This window comes from Chelonia mydas, chromosome 14 (assembly GCF_015237465.2).
Source record: "Chelonia mydas isolate rCheMyd1 chromosome 14, rCheMyd1.pri.v2, whole genome shotgun sequence".
NCBI classification, from domain to species: Eukaryota; Metazoa; Chordata; order Testudines; family Cheloniidae; genus Chelonia; species Chelonia mydas.
In genome coordinates, this window is record NC_051254.2 from 10,770,988 (window position 1) to 10,792,491 (window position 21,504).

The 21,504-nt window shown below is 45.1% G+C and overlaps 1 protein-coding gene across 14 annotated transcripts in view; it reads right to left on the reverse strand.

The window, feature by feature from the left end:
* Positions 1-11,915: 11,915 nt before the first annotated feature.
* The window catches only part of STXBP4 (syntaxin binding protein 4), a 143,919-nt gene continuing 134,330 nt past the window's right edge, over positions 11,916-21,504 (reverse strand). For all 14 annotated transcript variants that reach the window (XM_043528425.1, XM_037914673.2, XM_037914675.2 and 11 more), the window contains one exon: positions 11,916-14,733. In XM_043528425.1, coding sequence (XP_043384360.1) covers positions 14,668-14,733 — 66 coding nt within the window. In that variant the 3' untranslated portion in view covers positions 11,916-14,667. The remainder of the gene's footprint in view (positions 14,734-21,504) is intronic.

Genomic DNA, 21,504 nt, shown 5'->3' on the forward strand with positions numbered 1-21,504 from the left:
TACAGCCAGAGCTGACAGTAAGCCGGTACACCCCGGTACGGCGTACTGGTAAGAGCCAGTGCGCCGTACCAGGACCGGCTTTCTGAGAGGGCAATTTAAAGCCCTGGGGTAGTGGTGGTGGGGCTGCGGTGGGGATTTAAAGGGTCCCAGAGCTCCAGCCGCTGCTACCCCCCCACCCCCCACGGGGCCCTTTAAATCCTGGCCTGAGCCCTGCTGCCCAAGCCCTGGGGTAGCGGCAGCGGGGCTCTGGCGGGGATTTAAAGGGCCCCGGAGCTCCAGCCGCCGCTACTGCCCTGGGGCCCTTTAAATTCCCGCTGGAGCCCCGCCGCTGCTATCCCGGGGCTTGGGCAGCAGGGCTCAGGCCGGGATTTAAAGGGCCCCGGGGTGGAGGAGCAGCAGCTGGAGCTCTGGCGGGGACTTAAAGGGCCCCGGGGTCGGGGGGGGAGCAGTGGCTGGAGCTCTGGGGCTCATCACTTAGAAGTTATGTCAAGACTCAACTATGCCAAGATAAATAGCTCACAAATCTTTAAAGTGGCCTCAGGATAATCACTCCTGAAATAATGCAGTTTGTTGCGTACAACAGATCACTCCTGTGGGGCCCAATTCTGATCCCGCAATGGGATAAATCACAAGAGTAACTACAATGAAATCAGTGGAGTTAATTAACCCACTGTAAAACTGCTGTAAGTGAGATCAGAACGAGGCCCATTTTTAAAAATGCATTTGGCTTTTCAGTGAAGACAGAGTTATGATTAAAATCATGTTTGTGAAAATGAAGTTCTCTATTACCTTAAATTGCTTTGAACTTAAGCCAAGAGACAGACCTGCAGGAGTTCACAGGTTCCCAGAATCATGGATTAACATGCATTTAAAGGTGCAACAACACTTTGCTCTCTATAGAGCCCTCAGACAACGCACAGCTACACTGACCTAGCTGTGGTTGCTCTACTGTAACAGACGCTGTTACAAATACCGCAGTAAGGTGTTCCCTTGGGGTCTGATCTTGAGATCCTTATTTTTAGCATATTGCTTATTACTGTGAGTGCTCCATCGACTCCCGTGAGCTTTGGATCAAGCCCCCGAACCAGTGGTGTTTGCAACATCAAGCAGGCGTGTGTGTTTCTAAGTACTAGTAGCTTTGTATATGTTTAAGAACCCCCTCCTCCCAAAGCAACATTATTGCACACATTTCAGCACCTACGTGCAACCCTACAATAATGAACCAAGCTACAGAATGGCCGGGAAAAGTTGTAATTGATTAAGAAAACATTTTAAATTTCAAACCTCTACTGGGCTACAATGGGAAGATAAAAGTGATTTTTAGGTTTGAATAGCTTACTTTTTTTTTTTTTTTTGGACACTTCCTTCAGTACGGTCAGAAACTGTGATAGAGCTGGTCAGAGTCAGAATCAGGAGTCCAGAGCAGGATTGGAGAAAAGCCGTAGTTAGAACAAGGCTGGAGCAGGCGAAGGCTTGGGGATTCCGTTGCCACTATCAGGCCACAGGGAGTTTCAAGCCCTCAGGTGACATTGAGCAAACTGAGCTTCTGGTCTACCTGTGAGGCTTATACACCTGCCCTGAAAGTCACCAGACCAGTTCCTGGCTTGGGGATTGGCTGGTGACTAGCACAGGAGTGACTCATCACCTTACTCATTGAAGTATTTCAATCTTAAATTAATTTAACGCTTTTCATCTTAAGGAACTTTGCAAACCTAAACTAAGATGCAAAAATATACAAAGGGATCATCTTATCTTACTACTGAAATGTAGCTAACTCTGGGGGAAGTGTGGCAACTCCTTAACAACAATGCCCAATGGTTTATGACATGAAGTGAAGGTATTTTATTTAACTGAAACCACAAGTGTTTAGCTAGGTGAAAGATAATACCAGAGAGTTAGAATGTTGCTAGGAGGTTACTGTTAGCACCTAGCATCCCTATGTAAGCAGAAAACTCAAAACACAACCCACCAATTCTAAACAAACATTAACTCACAAAACATTAATCTTGGTGAGAAATCCAAAACTGTCGCCAACACTTATTAATCCAGATAATAAATCGCAATCTCTGATCCCAGATGGCTAAGAATCGCACACATGGTTTTACCGTAGTTACCTTTTCTATCCCAACCCCGGCCACATTTAGGCCCCCCCAGTTAGGTCTTGTCTTTTTGATTGTAAGGTCTTTGGGGCAAGGACTGCCATTTATTGTGCTAGATGTTGTACGCACAATGGGGGTCCCAACCTGCCTTGAGAGGTGACTGCAATATACATATTCAGTTCATTAAGCAGTAAGAGCCCTTTGACTTCGATCTACCAGGATTTTGTCACTGAGATTCCAGAGATTACTCCCCCCGACCCAGGATAACATATGTTATTAGTATGACGCCATAATTTCTGGGGGAAGAGAAAGCAGAAAACTGAACGCAGAAAATGGACAGCTCTTTGATAAACTGTCATTAGTCATCCTCAGTTGGTGTTACACTAGGGAGGCAAATTGTCAAAGGTCACCGGGAGCTATTTAAAGTTGTTTTCCCTACCAGGTGTATTTACTTTCACCCAAGTGTGTTTCTTCTGCTCTGATAACCTTTGTCATCTCCTGTTACACCAGGAGACATCAGCCGAGTTCCCCAGGCACACAGCATTAATTTGTTCTGCCAGTTCCACACAGAGAGCCTAAGCCCACGTTTCTCTTCTAATCATGCTTCAGCTGAAATTTTATAGCTGCCAATTGTGATTGAGGGGAGGGGACTGGACTGGGAAATTAGGGGTGAAATCCTGGCCTCAAGGAAACCAATGGCAAGAGAACCATTCAGTGCACTCTAGAGAGCTAGGAGGATTTCACCCCAGCTGGTTTAATTTCTGTTGCTAGCTCTGACTCGGCTCACCTTTGGCAAGTCACTTCCCCTCCTCTGTATCTCAGCCATCCCCGTCTGCTAATAGGGATAATAATGCTCACCCACTTTGAGAGCTATAGGGCTGAGAAATGACTGCCTTTCAATAATGGCAGCCAAATCAGGCAAGTACAGTAGCAGAAGCTTCACAGAGGACCTTGCACCCATCCAGCTGCCAAGCAGCTAGTAGCTCCAGGAAGAGATCTGCCAACAACCTCTTCATTTTCTCAGCACCCTGTCTTGTATGAATCCCAGCAGCCTTTGGGTATGTCTACACAGGGATAAGAGATGCATGGCATGGCCATAGCAGACTCGGGCTGCAGAGCTTAAAATCACTGTGTAGACATTCAGATTGGAAGGAATCCGAGCTTTGGGAGCTTCCCCCTTACCAGACACCACTTTCCCCTCTTATAGCAATGTTCAAAACTGGCTCAACGGATGCAAATTCACTCTAGTGACTGAACTGTACAGGTTTAGAGCAGTGTGGCCTAAGGGGGAGAGGGCACCGGAAGGAGAATTAGCAGGCTTGTTGTTTTCCCCAGCTCTGCTGTAGACTAGCCATGGAACTGTGCCAGTCACGTAAACTCTTCTGGCCGGATCTCAAAGGGTAGTTAGACTCCTAACTTTCATTGATTTCAGTGAAACATAGGAGCCTAAATATCTTTCAGGATCTAGGCCTCGGCACGTCAGTTTTTCCTCTCTGTAAAATGGGGATAATAATGTTTAACCATCTTTCTAAAGCGTTTTCAGATCTACTGCTGAGAAGGTGCTAAGTATTAATAATAATTACTTAATACTGATGGTTTTTTAAGCCAAGTTTCTCTGCTCAAGATTTCTACTTCGTGGTCACTGTTTAAATGTCCCCCCCAGTAAAACCTGGGGGCAGATCTTCAGCTAGTGTACATTGTCCTAGCCCTATTGATATCAAGCTCTGTAGATCAGACTTCAGTGGTGCTAGGACACTTTACACCAGCAGAGGATCTGCCTCTGGCAGCAAATCCTGTTCTAGCCACAGTCTCAGCTTTCTTCTCCGTAACTAGGCGGGGGGAGAATGTCGGTTTTTTTGCATTGCACAGGAACCCTTGACATAGCATTTTGGTAGTTTTGCTTCTAGTGGCTTCATAACAGCGGAGTTTGGTTTTGGAGTTTAACCCCTCAAGGATTCCCCAGCTCTCGGGCGGTTGCTCATTTTGGGGCTGAGATTTCCTTTGAGGATTTTGTTTGAAGCTTCCTGAGGTTTAATCTGGTTTTGTGCAGCCAACCAAACACCAGTTCTGGCTCTGGCAGGGCTACGTGAGGTGACACATGGGGTATGTCTACACTGCAATAAAAGACCCGCAGCATGGCCACGGCTGGCCCAGGTCAGCTGACTCAGGCTTGCAGGGCTCAAATCTGCAGTGTAAATGTTCAGGCTGGAGTCTGGGTTTTAAACCCCCCAAGGGGAGGGGCACGTGTCTCAGAGCCCAACCCTATACTGCAATGTCTAGCCCCACAGCCCAAACCCTGCAAACCCAAGCCAACTGACCCAGGCTCTGAGACTCAGTGTGGCAGATTGTTTCTTACAGGATAGACCTATAGAGGCCCCAGCAGCCTCACTTCTTTACCTGTGCCCATCCCTCCCTGCCACAAAGACTTCTAGCCTGTCTGTGATGAGGCTGGGTTTGCTACTTCACCTGCCTGTGTGGTGGAGGTTCCATCCACAGCTTCTGCCCCCTGCTTCTCTGGAGAGAGGGAGAGAGAATGCGTGTGTGTTTTGGGGAGGGGGGAACCCACAGGCAGCAGGATGTATCGGCAAGAACTTGAAATGAGAGGAGAATAACTAACCTGGGGATGGGTAAGAAACCAATTAGACACAAGATGGGCATTTGTATAGGAATAGCTACCCTAGCCCACCACTACCACAAGGCGGTGTAGAGGCGGTGTGGCACTTTTAGTTTATATATATATATATATATATATATATATATATATATATATATATATATTAAGCAGTTCTGGAAAAAAAAAATCTCCCTTCATCTGCCCTACCCAGCTCTGGAGTGGATCATAGTTTGCCCAGAGGAGTGAAATAGTTTCATTTAAATTTGTCACTATCAAACTTCACAATGAACTGAATTTCAGCAGAGTGGGAAAAGGCTTACCCAGCAAAATCTCCCTCTCCTCCCCTACTGGGGGAATGGAGGTAGGGTCACAGCTCACCCCTGTGATCAACTCTGGCTTCTCTTCCCTTTGGCTGGAGCAGGATAGTTAACCAGCCATTTCTGCTTACCTCCCTTGGAGTAAGGGCAATTTCTCTCCCCTTTGCTCAGCCACCTTGGAGGAGGAGACCAAAGCGATAATCACCCTCCACTATTGTATTTAACACCTCTCCAGGAGCTGATAATTGCTCCTGGCCTTGAGGATTAGTCCTGTAAAACCCACTTATACTGCAGCAAAACTTCACTCTAGTGGGACAATAACCCTTAGTTCCCTTACAAGAAGAAGGTGAGTTCATTAGAATGCAAGGAAACAACTGGGGTCTTCCAGTCCACCTCATGGTAACCGCCGGCCCCCTCAGTAGCAGCACTGGTCTATGAATAACACTCAGGGCAAGCAGTTATAACAAACCAGGCTTGAAACAGGCATAAGTACGAGTTCAGTGCCAAAGAAGCCTAGATTTGAGAAATGGAAAAGGCCTTTCCTTTTCATAGAATCATAGACTATCAGGGTTGGAAGGGACCTCAGGAGGTCATCTAGTCCAAGCCCCTGCTCAAAGCAGGACCAATCCCCAACTAAATCATCCCAGCCAGGGCTTTGTCAAGCCTGACCTGGTCATTTTAATGCATCTCCCAGAGGCCCAGTACAGGATTGGGTCCTATTGCAAACTTACTAATAATTAGCTAGTTTGGTTTGAAACTTGCCCATTTTGCGGGGAGGAGGAGGATCCAAATGGTTAATGTGAAACCACCAAGGCCCAGATAAATAGGTTCCATAAGGTTCAAAGCTATTTAGGCATCTACCTCCATTGAAATTTGATTAGAATACATGGCACAAAGGCAAACAGATGGAGAAATGATTAAGATGAGGGTTAATTACACTTACATTGCCTTCTTTAATGATAATATTGTCCCTTTTTGGTCTCAGTTTTCATTAGCCAAGTAGCAATTTCACTGTACTCTGCCCCTCCCTGTTTTGTGTCTTATTTCCTATTCTATTAGATCAAGTTTTAATTAATTTCAAATTATTTTTCCCCTCAAGCAATAAGTTCTGAGAGCAACAGGCTGCCTTCTTAATGGGCTTGTCTGCCCGGGTAATAGACCATGACATTAATTATGTACAGTTGCCTTTGACTTGGGATGCATAACTCCCATGGTGACTAATTACAGTACCTAATAGTCCACAGTGACATGGAACAGTGCTTAATAAATGCAGATCAGCATGGTGTTTAGAGACTGAACCCTTTACTATTCCTGGAGGGCTCAATGCTCTTGGCTTTATCTTGCCAAGGGGATCGGCAAGTAGCTGCAATGTGTTTCAATTTTCTGGATGAAAAAAAGAATCCTCTAATTAGGCTCATGGTAAAAAAGAATCTCAACTGGCTGGCTTTCCAAGACCCTGCTCCACGTCCCTGCATTCTTACTGTTACACCTGATGGCCAGTTGCTTCTTGTCCCTTAAAATCACATGCATCTTAACAAGCTCTGTAATGTTCTGGCTGGTATTTGTGCATCAGCAAAGCTGAGGAACACAGACTGATTTCTGAAGAAAGCCACTACAGCCAGAGCAGCTGGAAGTGTTTGTGCCATAATGGTGAACCAGCATAGCACACTGTTGCTGATCCTTTCACAGCTCAGGAGGCCAGAGGATGAAAGCATGGCCACTTTGAAGTCAGTGGCAAAACTGTTGATTTTGGGGGGCAGGATTTCACCCCAGATCATTCCTGCACTGATGTATTTTCCCATCACGGTGGGAGTTTAAACAACACCCAGTGTCTCATGTGTTAGCAGCTACAGAGTTTGCTTTTTTCAGCAGCAGATTGCCTCCCCCAACCAAACGCAAATCCCAGAGTCTAAGGAATCCCAGCTGTTGTTATTTACAAGCAAGAACATCCTTGTTTCAGTCTGTACCAACTTGTCTGTGATGCAGTTAGTGGAGACTTTACAGTCTCCCTTTGAACTGGAAAATAATTGCCCATGTTGGAGTGATCAAACCCTGTGACCTCTAGGCAGAAAACTGAACAAGGGATTCAGTATGATTGAAAAGTGATCTCATGCCCCAGCTCTGGCATCAAGTTTTTCCCTTCAGAGGTGACAGAAGCTGCACATCTCCAGGCAAATTCAACCTAAACACAACTCAGTAGCATCTAGTCTTTCTCTCTAGTCAGAATCAATCATCGTACAACTCCCCTAATCATTCACTTCAATAGAAACTTCCTATCAGCTCATTCCCATAAAATGAAGTTCCCCCCAAGGAGTAATGTGGTGTCACCTAATCACAATTGTCCAGTGTTGCAGCATTCTTAGCTTTCTGTAATTGTCAAGACAAAAAATGGAATGTGTTACATTTTGGGGAAGACGCGGGGCCAAATTCTCGCTGATGTGACTTTTATTTTCCTAGTAAACACTTTCCTGACGGACTTGGTAGGTGGATCACCTTTGACACTAAAAACTTCTAAAGATGGGCTTATGCACATCAGGCCCATTTTACAAATGAGTGAACTACAGAACAGGGCTATTAAGGGGCTTGCCCTAAGTCACGTAGCAAGTCATTGGCAGAGCCACGAATAAAGTCCCAAAGTCTTGGCTCTGAGCTTCCTTCTCTAACCATTGTGTACACTGTCATCCCTCCCCTAAGGATAATGACAGCTGCACATGTGTAGAAATAGGAGACTCAGGGCCTGATTCACGAAATCATCTCTGTTCAGGCTGCACTTAAGCATATGTTATTTGGATGTGATTAATCCTTAAACTGGGAACTAGACACAGGCCAACTGGCTGAACTGGTGCTGAGAGCTATGGTAGGTTTGGGCTGAGGTGCAAGCTCAATTCAGAGTTAGCATTAGCAGAGGCTGATGCTAAAACCTCATTAGTACTTTGTTTTGAAATTTTCACATAAACAAGCACCTTATTGTTTGGATCTGACCCAAATCCAAGCTCACAGGGAGAGATTCATTTCCAAACTGTACACCAATGTTCATGGGCATGGGGAAGAGCAAGGGGTCTGATGTGGGTCTATTTTGATTTGTAACTGATGAAAAATTAACGGTATCATTCCTGTGGCTTTAGAGCCACTTGTTTTAAAGCACTTGGCTGTCTGGTGAGTGATGCAAAATTCTGTCTGATCAAATTTTAGTAGAAATGTCAATATCTTTATTGTGTAATAAAGCAGGTCATCCCAAAAGAATGTAAAAAAAAAAAAAAAGTCAACTTATTAAATCAGTGGCAGCTTCAGCCTGTGTTTGGAGAAGAATCCTGAGTAAGTGGCAAAAGATCAAACTGCCAAAAATATGAAAAAGAATCTGGATTGTACAACCTGTTAAATGGCCGGTATTTTCAGCATTACATGAAAACAAAAAGCTGGTTATTGAGAATAGTGGTTAGGCTTCATTCACTGACATTTAATTTTTAGCATAGTATCATTCCACCCATCTGATGGTTAAGACCAAAGGCCAAAGCAACTGAAGGTGCACCTAGGTGCTAAGGTTTCAGAGTAGCAGCCGTGTTAGTCTGTATCTCCAAAAAGAACAGGAGTACTTGTGGCACCTTAGAGACTAACAAATTTATTAGAGCATAAAGTGGGCTGTAGCCCATGAAAGCTTATGCTCTAATAAATTTGTTAGTCTCCAAGGTGCCACAAGTCCTCCTGTTCTCTAGGCACTCAGTGGGCTTTTCAAAAGCACTAAAATGGATTAGGTTTCAGAGTAGCAGCTGTGTTAGTCTGTATTCGCAAAAAGAAAAGGAGTACTTGTGGCACCTTAGAGACTAACCAATTTATTTATCCTTAAAATAGATTAGGCACCTAACTCAGTCTGCATTTTTAGATGTCTAAATACTTCTGTGAAGCTTGCTCCAGATCCGTAGATCTGTGTATCTCCATTTAACCCAATGCAGAATTACACCAGACCGGGCTCTGGCTCTGAGCATCAGAACAGCATGCTACTCAAAATTACCTGGTGGGTAAATGATCTGGGAAGGGGGAGTTGTCTTGGGGTTAGACCGTAGGACTTAGAATAAGGATTCCTGGGGTTACACCAAATTTTGCCACTGACTCAATGTATAATGTAGGACAAGCCACAGAGGCCAACATTTTAAAAGGCAGGGGCTGCCGATTTTGGATGCCCAATGAAGGACGCTGAGGGGTGCTGAGTAGTTTCACCTGCAGTTCTGAGTGTTGATCAACCCTAGTAATTTGGCAACAACCATTACCCAGAAGAGGGAATAGTTAAGGGTGTGAGAACAGAACTTGGCTGTGTCTTAAGTATGGGATAGATAAGGAGGCCAACTTTCTTGTCATTGGCCTCTCGCAGCATAACCTTGGTGCTTCTCCTATTTGCTGCTCTTATTAACTGACTCACTAACGATCTTCCAAATGAGGGTTTTCCCCACCTCAGCGGCAACTGCCCTTCCTCCCCGCCCCCGTCTGTCAGAAACTGGCTTAGTGTAAAATAATGAATCATTTGTTTGAGTTATAAAACTGCTTGGCATGAGAAGCATTTAAGGGCTGGTGAACATTACATGGGGCGGCTCAGCGTGAGCTGCTTAGCTTGAACTGGCCTCTCATCCCTGGCCTGACACATTTATCCTTCCCGAGCAGAACAACGTTGCCGTTTCCCCCCAGCAAAGACCCGTTCGGTAACAGTAATACACGCTCTTCAGCAGGCCTGGTTACCTAGGAGACAAGGCCTGGGCCTGTGGCGTAGATGTAGCCAGGCAATACATAGCTCCCGTGAGCCAAACACACTCTGAAGTAAACCAGCCAATGCACACGCCACAGCAGCGATGGCGTGTGTTTCAGGGAACGACAAAGCGCCGTCCCTTTGCTTTTGTCTTTATGGTAATTATTAATTATTTGACTTATGGTGGTGCCCCGAGGTCCCACTTGCAACTGAGGACCCACATTGTGCTACACACTGTACAAACACAGAGTGAGACAAAGGCCTGGCCCCGAAGACCCGACAATCGAAAGGAACAAGACAGCTAGAGGGTGGGATGGGAAGCGGATACCCAGAGAGGTGCAGATCTTCCCTGGCATTTAAGTGCCACTGAAATCGGTGGGAGCTAGATGCCTAAATACCATTGAGGATCTGGGCTGAGGTGACTTGCCCAGGATCATGCAGGTCCGTGGCAGAGCTGGGAACAGGACGCCCGGGCCAATGCCCTACTGGACTACGCTGCCTCCTTGTAAGCAGGTGATTACAAACATGAGCCTCACCCTGCTATTGAATCCTTGTGAGCGGACTCCTGAAGGAAGTCACTGGGGCTCCATGGGGGGGCGCCTGTGTGGAAATCATTGCAGGGTTAGAACACAGGATTTGCTTTTTTGAAAGGCCTGTCGGTTTTCTAGATTCCTTCCCAAAGGCACATTTTGAGTCACCTTTGTACAAAGAAGGTTAAAGGAAGGGGACAGACAGGCTTGGCCTGCTGTCATTTACTCCCTTTTCTAGTCTAAAAGATTTCATTCATTACAATTCTATAACATGAGCAAGACCTGGAGTCGATCAGCTGCATAATCTGCCGTGGATAATATCACAAAGCTGTGGGGGCTAATTATAAAAGAGACACAAGTGGTTTATATCACTGAGATCTTTATTGTGAAAGGAGCATCAGAGCTTTACATCACTTTAGGAGTTTTTTTAAATACAAGGCGGCGTGGCCAGTCACTCCATAAGATTCCGATAGTACAAAGGGCTTTCGAAAGCCAAGTGTGAGCAGGGTCATCCTTTGAGAGCGGCTTTACTTAAGTAAGAGGTTATAGTGAAATTCAGTGCTGCGCAGAGGACAGCACAAGGGCTATGTACCACTTCAATCCCACTTCTGCCCTCAAGGCTCCCACTGAAATCCATAGCAAAATTCCCAGTGACTTTAGTCCTGCAGAATTGGGCCCTGGAGGGCCTGAGTGGTGCATAGGCCTTGTGGTGGTGGGTTCACCCTAACTAATGATGGTTTTGTGTGGTATGTCAGAGGATGTGAAACAATCATCTGTAGTGACTTATTGAAACTTACAGTGGGATGCTCAGGGTGGTTTCTCTGTGTGAGTATGGTGTGGGAGTGATCTACCCTGTTTTTTTTTAAGTGATACATTGGGCTGAATTAAAAGGAACGCATTTCGCAGCTGCAGTTTGACCCAGAGCCTCAGAAATATTTAGGTGCCTAACTCCCACTGAAGTCAGTAAGAGTTGTAGGCACCTGAATATCTTTGCACATCTCGACCTTTGTGTCTAATCTGCCTGTTTATTCCAGTCACTGCAACACCTGAGTACTTGCTAACACTGGTACTTGCAGCATTTCCAATTTGAAGGGTGCAGTGTACTACAGGTACAATTGTAAAGGTAAATACCAGAGTGTTGCAGAAGCCTATTTATAATGGGGTCAACTGTACGTAGAAAATAGATGTACATGAAGCCACTGAAGTACTCCAGTATCTGTTTTCTGGCAACGCCTTTGTTCGTTCTCTTAATGGATACAAAGTTGTACTTCCATTGCTCTTCCACTCGGTACATTTCATTGTGCGGTAAAAATGTAAAGCAGCCATTACAGAGTTGTGTGTTTTGACAACTGCTCTTTACAAAGTCTCATTACATTATTCCAGAGCCGTTTTCCCACTTTACAGGATTCAGTGTAATCAAAATTGTTTTGCAAACTGCTTCAGTGAGAGGAAAAAAAAAAACACCCTAGGAAACAAGTATGCCAACTTACAAAAATAGACGAGAACATTTGGAGATCCCAGGTTTCAAAACACAGTCTCGGTGCTGGAGAATATGAGCTATGGTAGCTTATGTGACTGATGAGACACTAGAATACAGAAGAAACTAGATGGATGCAATGATCTGTTTCTAAGAAGTCTTTAATTATCAAGTCAAAATAAAAGAGAAACATTCTCCAAGTAAGCACAGCAGGCAGAATGCCAGCATTTTATCTCGGGTTCTCCCTCGCTGCTGCAGTAAGCAGTGAACTGCATACTCAGGGCAGGGGGTCAGTGTTCACTCCTTGGGGCGAGCAGGTAGCATTCACAATGCTGCCCTCCTACAGTGGATCCAATGGGTGGAGCCTGCCTCGTTCATGGTCCTAGCCTTACCCCCATCCACTTTCAGGGTTGGGCTGCTTGGCTGGGAAGCCACTGGCAGAGTGGAGTTGTGACCACCGACCTGTACTCTGAGATACCATAACCCATGGCTGAATCAAGTCCCGGGAGGATAGCGTAGCCACGACCTGATTCAAATCTCTCACAAAGAAATCAGAGCGGCACAGTCTATATATGCCCTAACTAAACAGAATTTGTAGGAAATCCCTGATTAGAGCCAGAAAGTGCCTGGAATAAACATCACATACTCCAGAAGGGACCGCCTCAAACAAGATACCACCGCGTAACTCTCACGCACCGGAAAGAGAGCAAAAGTTGGTCCAAGGAAAGAAATTACCTCATCCACCTTGGCTCTGTAATAAACAAAGCACTTACATGACTCCTAGGACAAGGAAACTGCAGAAAACCCCTGGTACAAGGTCCTGCAAGCAGCAGGAGTCTGTGCCAGTTTTTAAAGGGCATTTAGAGAAGAACGGCATATTAAAGGGCCCATTATAGCTCGACACAAAGCCCCTGCTAATGGGTTCTGCTCAGTGTTTCTATGTGGTGGTTTGAGGGATGGGGGCACAATCCTCCATATGAGGCCATAGCAGATCATGGCTGAAGCATGGCAGCTTTCCAGACTGCTGTCATACTGAGGGTTTGTTCAGTGGATCTGCTGGTCAAGCTCCCTCCATAACATCCTCCCTCTACTTGCTACATGAAGGGACACGGACTCCACATGCATGGGTAATTGGCCCTTAAAAGAACACAACAACGTTTCCTACCAGCCTCCCGAGTGAGTATGACATTGCTCAGCACTAGGAATGACATCTGCTTCTGGGAGAGACTGGGCAAAACTAACTTCTCTGCGCCGCAGTACAGATTCCCTGGGAGGGGCTATCCCGGGTGTGACGCCGTCGTACATGGAGCATATATGATAAAGAGCCACACTGTGACTCAGAAAGGAGGCTTACTCGGAGTTTTGCTCTGTAAAGCAAATTAAATGTTAAAGGCCTAAGAGCTACCCTGTGCCTGGCTCTGCGCCGGGTGTGAGGGGAAGTTGGCAAGGAGAGTTTTAGTAGGTGTAGGAGCTGTAAACAAGTCAGGTCCTTTTGCTCAATAGTACAAAGATTTGAAAATCCAGCTCCACCACTTGTCCGAGACTCCCCATTGAGGGTGTGAGGGATGGGGACCTGGCTTTGAATTGACCAGTGGAGCTAAGTTGTATCTTTTCAGAGTGTGACACTCCTATGTATGCTTCCCAAAGGAATTCAGGCTGTAGCCTGTGCCCGCCTCACCCTTTAAAACAGAGCCTCACTCCTTGGTTCTAAAGGTTTGAACCGCTGTTTTAGTTTGGCCTATTCATCAGTGCTTCTAGTGTTCCTTATTTCATTCATTAGTCAACACCTGTCATCGTCACAGATATAAAAAGAGGAGAGCCTTTATAGTGACCTATTGTAGAATCAGGCACTCAAAGCAGAAATCAGCCCTTGTGCTGAGTGTAACATTATCTTAAAATATCTCATGCTGCTGATGTACAGTGAAACCTGTTTGTAGGGCCACAGCAGCACCTCATTTTGAGTAACCCCTTTAAAATATCCTCAAGATCTCCAGAATGAATTTGTTTTGTGTCTACTTAAAGACCCACTTCTAGGAGGTGACTGAACTCTGCTGATCCCAGAGGTACCTTCATAGGTTTCATCGTACTTGAAATTTCACAGCTTCTGCTGAAATAGTTGCATGTGGCTGTAGGTTTAGCAGAGTACAAAAGTGAAATCATTTTCATTGCACGATTATGCTGACAGAGTACGGCTTTCTCAACCAAAATTGTGTCTTTATACTTGACAACTCATCAAGGCCTTGTCTTCCTAAGGCCTAATCATTCATCTTAAAAATATCTGTAGAAAAGTCATCTGGGCTGCAATGCTTACAACAAATTGTCATAAACTTTTGCTAGCAAAATACATTGAAAGTTTCTGCTATAAAAACAGACTGACTCAGTAGTTACAAAAAAGGCATCTCTATTACAACTACTAGCACTGGTAAAAAAGCTCAGCTTGTATGTTATGGCTCTACAAGCAGCTTGAAGCCACTGTGAGAATTACAGCCACTGGGCCCAATTCTGTTCTCATACTAGGAGCAGGATTAACTCCATTCCAGCCAATGAAGTTATACCAGTGTATAAGTGGTGAAAGGTCAGGATCAAATCCTAAGGGATGAGAGTGAGAGTGACCCCTGTGCACAGGACTTATCCAGGTCCTGTGCACCACCTAAGTCCTTAAGGGTTTAAGTGGAAATTTTGCCAAGGTGAACTTCAGCATTGAAAATGATCCTACCTAAATCAGTGGCAAAGCTCCTATTGACTTCGATAGGCGTAATATCTGGTGCTATTACATTAGACTATTGGAAGGTGTACATCTTCTTATCCAGGTGCTGAAATGAGACTGAAACTACTCTCCACCAGTCTCAGCTCTTGGGGTCTGGAAGCTCTCTGGTCCGGTCTTCCTCATTCTCCTCAGAGCAGGACAAGTTCAGTGCACTGGTCACTGGATGGATCCATGATGTCGTCTGTGTTACATGGCTAAATGGAAACAAGAAATGCCCTTAGCATCCCCAAAGGGGTTATTTCAGATCATAAAAACAGGAGAAGTCCTAAGGATGCTTAGCCCCTCTCTGGAGGTCCCCAGTGTCTCACAGGATCAGACCCTAAGAACTGTTCATGAAAATATTTCCAGCGTAGGAGTGTCTAAACCTCACATACATTTATTTCCCATTCTGTAGGAAAAAGGAGGTACCTTTAGGATGTGAGAACCCCAAGTCAAGTTCCCTGCCTCAAATATTCCCCCTTGATTTAACTGAAAGCTAAGGAGAAAAGTGCTCTTGCAGCAAAGGAATCTTGGTATACTGAAAATACCCTGGAGGTGGTGTCTCATGAATGACCACTGTGACTGGCCACTAATACAGCAGCACTCTACAAACCTGTACTAACTAAGTCTCCCAACATTCCAGCACGCTGAGAGCAGAATGGCCAAGTGACTTGATGAAGTCAGAGAAGGAATCAGCCAGAGCTGGATCCAGGAGATTCTGCTTCACAGTTCCATGCTCAGATACTAGAGGATGGACTAGAGAGGTCTAGAATCATTAAGAGACTTCTCCTCTTGAAGGTGAGAGAGGTACATAAACCCAAACGGGAATATTCTTAGTCCTCCTCTGGGACAAATTCAGGGCATCTTCAGGAGCCAGTGCTCATGCAAGTAACCTGACTCACATGAGTCATCCCTACTTGTGTAAGGGTTACAGGATCAGGCCCTGTGTTTTAAATAACATCCCAAGCTGCTTGCATCATCTTGCTCTGCTATAATTAACTGCATTTCCAACAATATGAATGGCTAAAAAGAACCTGCTCTGAAAGTTTCCCAGATTTAGTGAGTGCAGACAAATGGGTCAGGCTGAGAATACGGTAAACTTGTGTACATAACGAGAGCGACAAAGTAGGTTAGATAAGATCTTTTATTGGACCAACTTCTGTTGGCGGAAGGGACAAGCTTCACAGAGCTCTTCTTCAGGTCCGGAGGAGGTAATCAGTGTGTCCAAGCTGAATACAAGGAGGGACAGATTGTTAAGCATAAAGTGTTCAAACATGCTGTAGGAGACCACTTAAAATGGTTAAGGCAATTAAGGGTTAGCAGACAGCAGCATTACAAATTGTTGTAATGAGCCATAAAACCAGTGTCTCTGTTAAGTCCATGGTTTTTATGTTAAGTCCAGCAGAGTTACAAATTTAAGTTCTCAGGCTCATCTTGTGAAGGTGTTGTGCAGGTTTCCTTTGAAGACAAGACCAGAGAGGTCAGACATGGAGTGGGTGAAAAGTGTTCACCCATGGGTGATAGGGTATTTTTGTCTTTTATCATTTTTCTGTGTGAGTACATTCAAGAGCCCTTCATTTTAAGTGGTCTCCAACAGCATGTGTGAACCTCTTATGCTTAACCATCTGTCCCACCTTGTATTTAGCTGCGACACTCTGGTTACCTTCTCCAGACCTGAGGAAGAGCTCTGTGAAGCTTGAAAGTTTGTCCCTTCCACCAACAGAAGTTGGTCCAATAAAAGATATTTCCTCACCTACCTTGTCTCTCTAATATCCTGGGGCCAACATGGCTACAACACTGCAAATAACATACATAGTGCAAGGCCAAGCCCTCTTCCCCGACTGCCCCCTGGGCACAGTCCCCCTCCGCCCCCCCAGATAAAACTATCAGTTGTGTGGATACCATCCACGCTGTATGTGGGTAGGTCACAGCCTTCTGTCGCTTCGGGTGACCAGACAGCAAATGTGAAAAATCGGGACGGGGGTGCGGGGTAATAGGAGCCTATATAAGAAAAGGACCCAAAAACCAGGACTGTCCCTATAAAATTGGGACATCTGGTCACCCTACTGTCCCTTCTGGAAAGGATGTGCTATTGGTAAAGGAAATATAGTTCTTTTCACTGTTTTTAGTCCTGCTAATAGATTCAGTCGTTGTTATAGGTAAGTTAGTGCAAAGAGGAAGCTTGTAATATAAGATGATCATTATGAAAAAGCTGACAAATCAGATGACTTTTTATATTGTCTTCATATGCAATAGCAAGGAAAATAAGTAAGACCAGAGGAACAGACATGCTAAGGAAACTCACAAGAGTCCCATTATATTACCTTGCAACCCTGTTAAACAAGCAAATACTTGTGCTGCTATTCCCTACAAAACAAAAAATTGCGGTCCTGAGCAAATTCTGCCCTGATTGATGCTCTTTGCAAATCCACTGTAATCTGTCTACACTATGGACATTCATAGCTCCTTCTGAGGTTAATGGGAGCCTGGCCTGTGTATCCTAAGGCAGGCCACATTCACCACTCCACAGCAGAAACAGTTCACAGGAAAGAAACAACAAGGGTGGAATGGGTAATAAGTAGTTTTGGGAGAATTTGATTTTCATTTTGTTGTTTCACTAAGATACCAATTTTTATCAACTTAATGTTTTTGGTTGTGTGAGACTATAGGTTTTTAAAGCATTTTTTAACATTTTTTTCTATTTGAATTTTCACAATTGTGCAAAATTAACTGTGTGTGTGAGAGAACAATTATTTAGTGACACCCGAACCCTGCAGGTGCAAGGAGGCTGCGGTTCTGGCAGGGCAGAGCAGAGATCCCTGGCCAGGAATGCAAGGAGGAGGATGAGCCCCTGGAAGGGGGAAGCCACCACACTGTCACCAATCCCAGGGCCATGCAGGGAGCCCCTGCATTCCCACTATCACTGCCCCACTCACTCACTCGCTGTAAATGCAGGGACTGTCCTTGGGCAGGAGCCATTCAACAGTGGGGTGGTGGCCTCCCCTGCAGCTGGGAATTAGTCATTCTCCTTGTGGTCCTGGCTGGGATCTCTGCTCTGCCCCACAAGAATTGCAGCCTTCCCCACACCGGGTGCCTCCTGAAATCTGAATGCCTGAGGGCGCTAGGTGCAGGGGAGGCTGCGCTTGCCGACTGCAATCAATGGATATTTTTGGCATCTATTTCTGATAAAATTAATGTTTACCGATGACTAGTTATTTAAATCAAATCCTGCCAAGTCTAGTAATAAGGTGAGTGATTTTATTCTTCAGTTAGTTATGAGTTGAGGTGTAGCATACACAGGAAAAAGGAGTGTTAATATGTATTCACAAGTGAATTTAAAAACACAGCTCTGGTGTTAGTGGTCCCATAAATAGGGAGTACTACCTCGTGGCTAGAGGGAAAAGCATCTGCCCCATTGCTGGCCTGCTCTACACTTTGTTTTGCAAATCCACTGGGCCAAATTCACCGCTCTGTTTTGCCCATGTAAACTACTGTAATTCTATGGAAGTTAATGGACATATTCTACATTTACGCAGGTGGAACATGGAGCAGAATTTGACCCACTGATTTCATGGAGTGTAAGTGCGGGCTGAATCTGACTAAGTTTTATTAGTGTATAAAGATCTTTACATGAGACATTTCTCATTGATATTCATCCCCTTCACTTCATTCTCTTCTCTTAATACCTGCTGCACCTTTGCTCCTTCTCTGTTTCCTCCCTATGTATTTGCATTGCACTCTGTCTGCTGAGCAGTTCTCTGAACGTTTGTTCAAGTACAGTTGGCTTACGCAGCAATAAACATCAGGCCAGATCCTCGACTGGCGTGAATCGGGAGAGCTCCACGGAAACCAACACAACTAGGCCAGCTGAGGAACTGGCCCACGGTCTCTGTGACTGTAATTACACTCACTGGCCTTTACAATGCCTTGTAGATTTAATGCAGCTACATTATTTACAGTAAGTCTCACGCCTTGTTCTAACACAGAGCTGCCAACTAAGCTGGGGCCCCATTTCAGCTCGCAGTTGCACCATTCTAACGTCTATGAGCGAGCAATGGGGCTACTCTGGATCTGAAGCCCTGTAAGTGGGAGCAAATTTTGCTTTTGCGTTCACTTGCTCTTTCTTTTCCTGCACCATTTGATTGTGGTCTCATTTTAATACCTGAAGGTTAGCTTTTACGTCAGCGTCTCGCAGCACTGACTTACTGGTACAGGGATTATTCTGTTCTGATGAGACGAATGAGCTATGCCGTTACCTTGTACTCACACCTTTTACTTGGATGTACTGAGCTAACATTAAATAAAGTGTGATGAGGACAGTACTGCTGCCAATCATGAGGTAAAGCTGGACCACAAAGCTAATTTAAGTTAAAACTTGAGCTGCTTTAACTAGATTACCCCATCTTCTGAGCTGGTAGCCTGTCAATGTATCCATTACTTAGTACATGGCCAAATCCTTCAATGGGGTGATGCCTGTAGAGGGACTGAGTAAGAACAGCAAGATTTGGCATATAGATTTAGCAACCTTTATGCTCATTAACAGCCCAAGTTAAACCATGGGATGATTTACAAGAATAGGAGATGCAAATTGGACCTTCAGTGAGCTCTTTAATTATTAGAGTAACAAGTGTGTACATATCAAAGGGAACAGGTTTATACCTAACATGCATAGACATTGAAAAGCGTTCTAATATAGCATTTTATATGGGATATATGAACAACATTGGCAATTTAAAAATGAAGCTACTCATTGTTAAAATTATTTAAGATATTATGGAATTACCTTCCTGGAGTTGCAGGATCAACTGTGTAAAAGTTTAAACACTGTAACAAGTTAACAGAACACAGTGGTGTAGCCCTGTCAGCCAGTTTAGCGTGGGGCTGACAACTATTTCTTAACAGTAACCAATTCATTCTATGAAGCCTGATGAGTCGTTGTGACAGAAAATGAAGGCAATTTTCCAGACTCACAAAATAGCCCCAGTTAAGCCATGGGAGGATTTACAAGAATAGGAGATGCAAACTGAGCCTTCAGTGAGCTCTTTAATTATTAGATTAACAAGTGTGTACATTTCAAAGGGAACAGGTTTATAGCTATCATGCATAGACATAGAAAAAAGAAAAGGAGTACTTGTGGCACCTTAGAGACTAACAAATTTATTTCATAGAATCATAGAATAACAGAGTTGGAAGGGACCTCTGGAGGCCATCTAGTCCAACCCCCTGCCCAGAGCAGGACCAATCCCAACTAAATCATCCCAGACAGGGCTTTGTCAAGCCTGACCTTAAAAACTTCTAAGGAAGGGGATTCCACCACCTCCCTAGGTAATGCATTCCAGTGTTTCACCACCCTCCTAGTGAAAAAGTTTTTCCTAATATCCAACCTAAATCTCCCCCACTGCAACTTGAGACCATTACTCCTTGTCCTGTCATCTGCTATCACTGAGAATAGTCTAGATCCATCCTCTTTGGATCGACCTTTCAGGTAGTTAAAAGCAGCTATCAAATCCCCCCTCATTCTTCTCTTCCGTAGACTAAACAATCCCAGTTCCCTCAGCCTCTCCTCATAAGGCATGTGTTCCAGACCCCTAATCATTTTTGTTGCCCTTCGCTGGACTCTCTCCAATTTCTCCACATCCTTCTTGTAGTGTGGGGCCCAAAACTGGACACAGTACTCAAGATGAGGCCTCACCAATGTCGAATAGAGGGGAACGATCACGTCCCTCAATCTGCTGGCAATGCCCCTACTTATACACCCCAAAATGCCATTGACCTTCTTGGCAACAAGGGCACACTGTTGACTCATATCCAGCTTCTCGTCCACTGTCACCCCTAGGTCCTTCTCTGCAGAACTGCTGCCTAGCCATTCGGTCCCTAGTCTGTAGCGGTGCATGGGATTCTTCCGTCCTAAGTGCAGGACTCTGCACTTGTCCTTGTTGAACCTCATCAGATTTCTTTTGGCCCAATCCTCCAATTTGTCTAGGTCCCTCTGTAACCTATCCCTATCCTCCAGCATATCTACCACTCCTCCCAGTTTAGTGTCATCCGCAAACTTGCTGAGGGTGCAATCCACACCATCCTCCAGATCATTAATGAAGATATTGAACAAAACCGGCCCCAGAACCGACCCTTGGGGCACTCTGCTAGATACCGGCTGCCAACTAGACATGGAGCCGTTGATCACTACCCGTTGAGCCCGACAATCTAGCCAACTTTCTACCCACCTTGTCGTGCATCCATCCAGCCCATACTTCTTTAACTTGCTGACAAGAATACTGTGGGAGACCGTGTCAAAAGCTTTGCTAAAGTCGAGGAATAACACGTCCACTGCTTTCCCTTCATCCAGAGAACCAGTTATCTCACCATAGAAGGCAATTAGATTAGTCAGGCATGACTTTCCCTTGGTGAATCCATGCTGACTGTTCCTGATCACTTTCCTCTCGTCTAAGAGCTTCAGAATTGATTCCTTGAGGACATGCTCCACGATTTTTCCGGGGACTGAGGTGAAGCTGACTGGCCTGTAGTTCCCAGGATCCTCCTTCTTCCCTTTTTTAAAAATTGGCACTACATTAGCCTTTTTCTTCCGGGACGTCCCCCGATCGCCATGAGTTTTCAAAGATAATGGCCAATGGCTCTGCAATCACAGCCGCCAATTCCTTTAGCACTCTCGGATGCAACGCATCCGGCCCCATGGACTTGTGCACGTCCAGTTTTTCTACATAGTCCCGAACCATTTCTTCCTTCACAGAGGGCTGGCCACCTCCTCCCCATGCTGTGCTGCCCAGTGCAGTAGTCTGGGAGCTGACCTTGTTCGTGAAGACAGAGGCAAAAAAAGCATTGAGTACATTAGCTTTTTCCACATCCTCTGTCACTAGGTTGCCTCTCTCATTCAGTAAGGGTCCCACACTTTCCTTGGCCTTCTTCTTATTGCCAACATACCTGAAGAAACCCTTCTTGTTACTCTTAACATCCCTCGCTAGCTGCAA